Source organism: Ascaphus truei, chromosome 1 (genome assembly GCF_040206685.1).
Source record: "Ascaphus truei isolate aAscTru1 chromosome 1, aAscTru1.hap1, whole genome shotgun sequence".
Lineage (NCBI taxonomy): Eukaryota > Metazoa > Chordata > Amphibia > Anura > Ascaphidae > Ascaphus > Ascaphus truei.
Genome location: NC_134483.1, coordinates 455,278,487 through 455,287,548, shown reverse-complemented (window position 1 = coordinate 455,287,548; position 9,062 = coordinate 455,278,487). Strand labels below are relative to the sequence as shown.

The window sequence follows — 9,062 nt, the reverse complement described above, 5'->3', positions numbered from 1 at the left end:
GTAATATGTTAAAACTAGATATATGCTACATTAAAAATGATCAGCCAATCATAATTTGTACTGATGTTGTTTAATATGGAGTTTAGGATAGGTTTTACAGTTTATTCTCTCCTCCGTCAGTGTCTTCTTTTCATGCATAACTTATTGACCAGAAGATGCTTCAGGTCATTGCAGTTATTTTATGACATGAAATTAATTCACTTGCTTTAGGGACTTTCTCATTTATCTTCTTCATACTGTAAGAGTAGCGTTTTAGTGACTTCAGGGTGAACAGGATTTTAAGTTACAACTTCAAGGGCAGAGCCTGTATATATCAATGTCAAAATGTCTGTCCAGCCAGGCACCACATGTAGAAGACATTATTTGGTGTGTGTCCAAGATATTTGGCACATTGTAGGTAAAGAGAATACAGTGAGCCCATAAGTCTTCTTAAAGGCTTTTTGTTTTAAGAAGGTAGCTTTCTAAAGAAACCAGAATAATTTAGGAGTATATTGACTTTTAATTTAGTCCTACTTTCTTTGAGTAGCAGCACTTACCAGGATGCTTTTAGGGCCATCACATCGCAATCCAAAAAGATTTAAACTTAAAATAAAATGATCAGAATCTACTTACCAAAATCAATGATTACATTCGTCCTAATGAGAAGATCTGATGTGCGGGAATGCTTCCAGACTCTCACACTACTTATCCCAGTACACAAGGTATTTGGGCCAAAATTGATATCAGAGAACTTTGAAACAGTTACAGTTTGCAGATATTTTATGCATCATACCTTAAATGACATTAATTCCTGAATGCATAGTTTGCTATGGAAAATGTAGATTTTGAAATCTCTCTCTCTCTTTCTGATGACCTCACTACCAAGATGGCCACTAATTCAGGAACCCAGCCTCAGCTTCAAAGGACAATTGATTGCACCTGACCATGCCCTTTAAAAGAGCTTCATTCATGTTCAGTCCTTGCCTGTGCAAAATACTATGTACCTTGGCGCCCGCTGTCATTCCTGTCTGCAGTTCTGCCTACCTTTGGACTACTCTGCTTCTCTCCTCTTCAGACCTTGGAACTGTGACCTTGACTAATGCTGCCGCACCCTGCCCTGACCCCAGAACCGGACCCCACTATTTGTACTTGTTTAAGATCCAGATCCCAGGTATGGGTCGGTCTATACTTCCCATCTCTGCCTATCAGGTATGTCTATTGGACAATAACTATCAACGTACTCAAACTTAACACATTGCACAGGCTATGCAATGGACCCTGCAGAGGAGGAGAAGGCCCTGTCCCTTCAAGGCCAACTGCTGGGGACTCATTCCAACTGCCTGGTTATATTGGATATGAAATTGGTTTCCAATGCCTCCACCTTGCAAACCCTCACTGTCCGTTTTTTCTCTGCTTCCTCTGCTGATTCCACTTCAGCACCCACTCCTCCGGTCCAGCAAGCAGCACCGATCCTGGTAGTTCTCAAGGAACCAACAATCCTCAACCCGCAACATTATGCTGGCTCCCCCTCTGGCTTCAGGGGGTTGCTGAACCAGTGCCAGATCCACTTTTATTTGCAGCCATCCTCCTTCGTTTCCCATCACTCTCAGGTGGCGTTTATCATGTCCCCCCTGGCCGGTGAGGGTCTGGCATAGGCGTCATCTTTGTCTGAGAGGGGATCTCCCCTCCTTAATGATTTGGGCATGCTGAGGTCACCGTATGCGGATTCGACAAGGGAATCGCCCACTACGTGATTGAATATAGGACATTGGCTGGAACAAGGGAGCCCTGAAATTCGCCTTCCAGCAAGGCCTTTCCATAAGGTTCAAGGATGAACTTAACAAAAGACAAGAGCCCCAATGCTACATCCAATATTACAAATTATTTAGTACATTACTATGTATTTAATCTATATTCTTTCTTCATAAATATGTGTCATTTTATTCAATACTTTGGCCCAAATATTTCAAGCTTACAACCACGTCACGGTAAACTTATTTCAGTATGTCCTACACTACCAATTATATACTGTCTTATGTATTTCTTGCACTGCATAGGGAGAAGAGGGAAACAAAATACTGCAGCCAACAGCATGGGTGCATATGCCGGAAGGGTTTAAATTTGAGAAGCAAAGTGAAAAACATCTAAACAAAACAGTGCAAATATATATATATATATATACTTCCTATGCTTGTCGCAGCAGCAAATGTATCTCCACCCCTCCCCTGCGGGGAAGAGAGCTCTTATAGCTATTCATTCCCACGTGTGTTCCAGGACTCACTGAATAAGTTGGTTGGGGCGAGCTTAGACTAAGGAGGATGGGTCACAAGACCTCCCAAAATTGTTTCCAATTTATATTTAGACATACAGTCTTAACAAGCTCAAAACGCAAACCCACTACATTGTATATATATTTCTGCCATTTGGAAATACTACTAGGTTTGTGACCTAATGTATACAACAAAAGACAAGACAATGCTACATCCGATATAACAAATTGGCTGCAGACATGACTGGAATGAGGGAGCCCTGGAATCCGCCTTACGACAAAGCCTTTCTGAAAGGCTCAAGGATGAACATACCTGCAGAGACATCCCGGCAGACCTAGAAGGACTGATCGCCCTCTGCATGTCCTTGGACATTTACAGGGAGAAGGGGGTAGGATGGTCCGTGGTTCACAGCAACTTCAGCAGCCAACGCATGGATGTCTAAAAAAACTTTATTGATCGCTAGCAGCAAACATCAGGCAACCACTCTAACATGTTTCGTCCAGGCTATGGACTTTTTCAAAGAAAAAGTCCATAGCCTGGACGAAACATGTTAGAGTGGTTGCCTGATGTTTGCTGCTAGCGATCAATAAAGTTTTTTTAGACATCCATGCGTTGGCTGCTGAAGTTGCTGTGAACCACGGACCATCCTACCCCCTTCTCCCTGTGTCATCATTTCCGGAGGAGCACGCTGACGCCAGCTACACTAGAGGAGGAAGCCGCTGCAGAATTCCCTGCACCAACAGGGACGGCTTTTTCGTGAGTACTCCTAACCTCCACGCGGTATTTCAGGGAGATTATTGAGGTGGTTAGTGCCGGGCTGTGATTTACTTGGGGGCGCCCCCTAGGGAGGTGTCCCCCTGTACCTCTATCCGGCTTACTATTACCCAACTCCCTGTTCTCAATACCGGAGGCTTATTGTTTCATTAATCATTGCTGGGTCTCTCTTCAATCAAGTTGCCAAAAAGTGTGTGCACTACCTGTTAGCAGCCTCGGTATACTGGGTAATTCCAAATTCTTGGACATTTACATGCTGGGGAGGCAACAGGAACGGGGGCGTGATCGCTGAATCCTGACGGTTCTTCCGGAATTTTGTTTCCTTCCTGTACCAACTACTGATATGGCACAACCCATACCATTGGGGGTTATGTGACTCTCGGAGGAGGTGAAGCACCTCTGACGTACTACCGAGCTGTGTCTTTACTGCGGCGAAAAGTAGCATATAGATCAATCCTGTCCGAAGAAGCCGGGAAATGCCTAGAGAAGGTTGGAGGAACTTCTCTGGATACGTTAATCGTTGTCCTCCCTCTGATGTTACCCTTCCGCCTCTCCGGGCAGGAGCGCTCCATATCAACACTGGGTTTTGTGGGCTCGGGGCTGCAGGCTCGTTGTGGACCAGGCCTTTGCTGTTCAAGCCGGCATTTTGCTTAAGAGAAAGTCTTTGTCTCTGTCCATCGTGACCATGGGGGCAAGTTGCTGGGCGCCAGCATTATCTCTCAAGAGACCTCTCTACTCACAGCTACCGTCAGGCTCTGCAGCTGGATGTTATTCAGTTCCCAGTCATTTATATTATCCTGGGACTCCCATGACTGCGGGCTCACAACCCACAGATCGGTTGGGTATCGGGTGAGGGCCCCATCCTGTAGGTCTGATCATTCCGTGCTCATTGAGGAATCTTCATTGCTCCAACCAAAGGCATTATCTTCCTTCTGAGTACCTGGCCTTCAGGACGTCTTCTGTAAAAAGCAGAAGGAGCAGCTACCCCCTGATCGTTCTTTCGACTGTCTGATCGTTGTGCTCCCAGGAATGGTTCCTCCTCACAGGCGGACTTAACCATTGTCTGCTGAAGCAATTCCTTCAGTGCTAGGTCTCCAATTAGCAGGATGATTGGGCAGACCTCCTGCCTCTGGCAGGATTTGCCATGAACTCCCTATCCCAAGAGCCCCTGAAGTGCTCTCCCTTCTTCGCGGCACTAAGGTATAACCCGATTACCCTTCCTTGTGACTCCTCAGCAGTAGGTGTCCCTGCACCTGATACCAGGGCCCTTGGAATGGGATACTGGTGACTTTTCGCAAGGTGGCAGAGATGCAGAGGAGGTGTGGATAAACGCAAAAGGTCTTCGTCTGAATGCCGTCAGGGAGGTCTGGTTCTCGATGAGTAATATCCATCTACACCAGCCCTAAGCGAAATTGGGGCAGCGCTTTATTGGTCCATACAAGATCTCCTGAAAGGTGAATGAAGTTGAATTGGAACCTACACCCTTGCAATTTCCACGTCACTCTCCTAAACCTGGTTACCAGGAACAATTTTTCCAGGGATACATTCACTCATGCACACATTTCCGTGGATGGTCACCGGAGTATGTCACCCAGAACATCATGATGGACTCCCGTATCTCTAGAGGGTTCCTCCAGTACCTGGTCGACTGGAGGGTGTACGGCCCTGAAGAGCGGAGCTGGGTCAAGGTTTGCATGCTCTGGTCAGGTCTTTCCACCTTGCCTTTCCTGACAAGCCCACCCCAAGGCATTCAGAGTCTGCCCCGAAAAGGGGGGATGCTGTAAGGACGTGTGTTTCAATGGGCAATTTATTGCACTTGAGCGTGCCCTATTAAAGACCTTCATTCTTACTCGATCCTAGCCTGTGCGAAGTACCTTGGCTCCTTCTGTGATTCCATTTTTTTGTATACTATTTATCTTTATTTTTCATGACATTTTTACATCATATACCGTTTCCCACAATGCCATTTTAACGTCTTTAGTCATCTGATGTTGTCACAGACTGGTGTGTGCTGATGAGCCCACTTGTTCCTTTTCCTGCCCCTACATGAAATTCCCGAAATACATATTTTCATGCATCTAATTTGTCAGGAGGTTCTGAAAAAACATCCTCTCCTCCCTCCCCCATCCTCTCCTCCCTCCACCATCCTCTCCTCCCTCCTCCCATCCTCTCCTGAGTGCATATCTCCATTGAGGCAAACACCCACCCTCACCGTAGTTGGCGGATCATCACCTAAAGATACCATTACGTGCATTTATCCAGCCTCACATTTGTTAGTATTCTACATATAGACTTTAAGAAAACATCTTCACTTTTTATTTCAACAATATTGCACCATCAGAATATTTCTTTCTATCTTCACATGTTTGCGCTTCCCAACGATCAACACTTCATCTACTCCACACGGGATTGAGAGAGCAATCCCCCACTGGGTCACAGCAGCATTTATCATACGTGTTTGTATATTAATAATTGTTTTTTCACTATTGCACTGATATTGTTCTGTTGCACACGGATAATTTGAGCGCCACTATTGATAATTTTGCCTTTCACTTCCATCTCTTGGGGCACTCCGTCTGGATATTGTCTAAGCCAGCCGGCTTAAAATGGCATGCTTGCCCTGCAATGGGGAAGGCTCATAGCCTTCTTACTCCCCTTAGGGAGAAGAGCCAGACATCATTATTTCTTCACCTGATACCCTCCCCCTCAGGAGGGTTAGCTGGACTCCTTTGCTTCCTCACCCTTTGGAGGGTAGAGCAAGACTTCTGCTTCCTCTCTCTTCAGAGGATAACTCCAGACTAACTTTAGATCCTCCAAGAAGAATCTAGAAAGGACAGGCTCATAGACTGTACCCACCTTCAAGGGGCTGTACACAGGCCATGAGACACTACCTTCCTTCCTTCCTCTTCTAGGAAAGAAACCGGGGGGGGGGGGGGGTGTCACTGTCCATAGATTAACCCACTACTGCCTGAAACTTATCAGGGCTTACGTAGTAGTTATCCTATGTGGGGAAAAACAGGTAAGATGGGACATACCCTGTTACACGAGGTATACACCGTGTGAAGTGTTCGAATAACGGCCGCTGCATCTGTACTAGATACAATTGGTGCACTGCTAGAGAGAAGGCGGGTCTCAAGAGCCAGTGCCTATCAGAAGGGGAAGGGGGCTGTCACTTTGGAAATACTTCCTACATTAGAAACATTAAAAATGTCTTTATAACATTTTTATTTGATTTATGTAACCCTCATCCCCCCCCCCCCCCCAATCTCATGTAGGGTACCCTAGAGGAAATGGTGTACTGGTTACGGTGTCTAAGGTGGTGCAAACCTGCTGGCAACAGGGGGCCCGAGCCTCCCGCGATGGTATAGGGGATATCAGGGCAGGCTTTTGAGGTAGAGCTGAGTAATACTCACTGGTATAGCGCCTCCATCTCTTGCAGATCCCCAAACTGGTAGGAAGGAACCTCTGCAGGGGAACCTCTATCAGCTTCTCCCTAATAGATTCCAATCTCAGGCGAGAAGTATTTTGAATCATAAGAATACTTTATTTGACCAATGCATGGCAGACTGCCCATCTCACAGCAGGGTGTTCAGCCGCACAACAGTAGGTTGTCACCCGAAAGAAGTCCCTGGACAATTACTCCTAGTCAGGGCCCTAGAAGCTGTCCGTGCTCTTCCCTTATCTCCTGGCGAGATAAAAGGAACGATCCCCCTCCGCTCCCCTAAGGGAGGGCCTCAGACTGGCAGGGCCCTGCACAGTCCAGATAGGGTGGACGAGTCTCTCTTAAGAGTAGAGACAACTGATTAAATTCAGGATGTGCTATGCAGTAAGTACAGATCCAGTAGACCCACCCCTGTGCCTCTGATTGACACAAGGCCTGAGTACTACCTTCTCTGACTCACTGAACTGCAGTGTGTGGGGAAAACCCATGATTACTCCTGGCACCCCTGCCCTTACCAGGGATTACTGCAAAGGAGAAAGAAATATAGCCCAAACTTACCCAGGGCTACATTTAAATGCTACATGTATTTTCTCACAGTACAGAACTGGTTTATTAAAAAAAACACATGTAGGATATTGCTTGGACTGCTGCTTTAAAGCTGCAGTCCAGGCTCCCGTTTTTTTTTTTTTTTTTTTTTTTAACTTCAATAGTTTCATGTGGGCAATCTCTACTTACCTAAAAAACTGCATAACTGCCGGTCAATTCGTTCTCCGTCTATTGATCGGCAAAGTTTGGCGACATCTTTAAATATGGGGAATGTAAATCGTTGCTATAGGAACAAGCACGCTTGTTAAAATAGAATACAAGAAAATTGGTCTTTCAAAGTTGTTTTTTTTTAAAACAGAAAATGCTAAAAGTATTCTTTCTTTCTACAGAACTGATTTATTAAAAAAAACACACATGCAGGATATTGCATGAACTGCTGCTTTAAATAAAGGAATAATAATAATAATGTCTCTGCACAGTGAGATTGTGGTGTGTGCTCCCCCTGCTGGCTGCCCTGCTCCCTGCTCTGGGTGTAGTGGAGTAGGAGGAAGGGAGGGGTGGAGGCGGCGCGGGCTCCGAAGTGACAGGGAGGAAGTGAAGTACTTCACATGCACAGTAACAAGCAGCCGGGGAGGGCTGGAAGGAGGCACTGCCCGGACCATTGCTATGAGTAATCAGAGCGGGAGGGGATTGCACGGAGGCCGGTGAAGGGGCTGCAGACATGGCAGTGCTTGCTGGATTGTGGAGGAGGCTCCCCCTGGCTGCAGGCTCCCAGGTGAGACTCTCTACTCATGCAGAGTGCAGCACATGGGATCGCTCATCTGTTCTCCCAACTACTTTAATCACTTTGTGGTTATGGTGTGTTTGAGTTCTCTCTCTCTCTGTTCATTATTCTCCTGTTTCTCTATCCTTTAAAACACAAAAAAAACTTTCTCCTCTTTGTCCAATTGTATCCTTTTCTTCATCCGGACAGTTGTCTCCTTCTCCCCTTTCTCTCTCTTCTCCCCCTTCTCTCTCTCTCCCCCTTCTCTCTCTCTCCCCCTTCTCTCTCTTCCCCCCCCCCTTCTCTGCCGCTCTCCTCCCTCTCTTCTTGTTTCCCCTCCTTTACAATAACCGCTCCCATGGCTTTCTCCCCCTGCTTCTCTATGCCGTCTGGCCAAAATATCTATCGGGCTGGGACTTGGGGTGCATTAGCCCCCCTGGTTTACATTATGGGTATGTTGCTGGTTTTGTATGTACAACACCCCCACAATAGTTCCGGTCCTCTTGTATCTATCCCCCCCCCCCCGCCTGTTCCTTCTGCCAAACTCCCCATTATTTCTGCCTCATTCTTTCATTTCCTTTTCTTCTGTTTCTTTCATCTATAATAATACATTTGTTTGATTGCAGTATGAGATAACAGGCCCCATATGAATGTTTTTTGAAGACAGTAGGACACCCTTAATATTAATGTCTGTTTTTGTGAATCCCATTTTCTTACCGTCCCCCTTTTCCAATGGTCACCAAAAAGGGATACCAATGCCCCTTTGAAAAACACACTGTGGGTGGATGTAACCCCTCTCCAGCAGTCAGGATATGACAGATCAGAGCAGTCTTTAGGTCTCCCAGCTTCTTTGCTTACAGGAGATCTTTACAATCATGAGCTGAAACTAGCCACATATTTCATGTCATTGCTTTGCATATAGTATTTGTTCCCACAAGCAATGACTGTGATACTCTATACACTGCAGATGAGACCCATCTACAAGCTAAATGGTTAAAATAATAGATAAACTTGTTTTGTCATGACCTTTTTACCAACAGCTTATTGTAGATATGATGTATTTTATCTTCTTCATATCCTGTTCACCCTGTTCATATCGGTTGTACATGTTTATACAGTAGATATATATTTTAATGGAGTGCATACGATGTAATTCCCCCCCCCAGGAAACAATAATTGTGCATCCTCAGAAATAATTGCTATTATATCAATTCTAAAAAGTAATAATATAGCACACAATATTTGTTCAAATAAATTATATTTCCTATGTTTTTTGAAGGATTGTGCC

At 45.5% G+C, this 9,062-nt stretch overlaps 1 protein-coding gene across 2 annotated transcripts in view; it reads left to right on the top strand.

Moving 5' to 3' along the window:
* The first annotated feature begins 7,580 nt into the window (after positions 1-7,580).
* The window catches only part of MCUB (mitochondrial calcium uniporter dominant negative subunit beta), a 79,810-nt gene continuing 78,328 nt past the window's right edge, over positions 7,581-9,062 (top strand). Inside the window, exon 1 of one of the 2 annotated variants that reach the window (XM_075565118.1) lies at positions 7,581-7,786. In XM_075565118.1, the coding sequence (XP_075421233.1) occupies positions 7,733-7,786 (54 nt within the window). In that variant the 5' untranslated portion in view covers positions 7,581-7,732. The remainder of the gene's footprint in view (positions 7,787-9,062) is intronic. The other variant, XM_075565126.1, reaches the window with a different exon arrangement.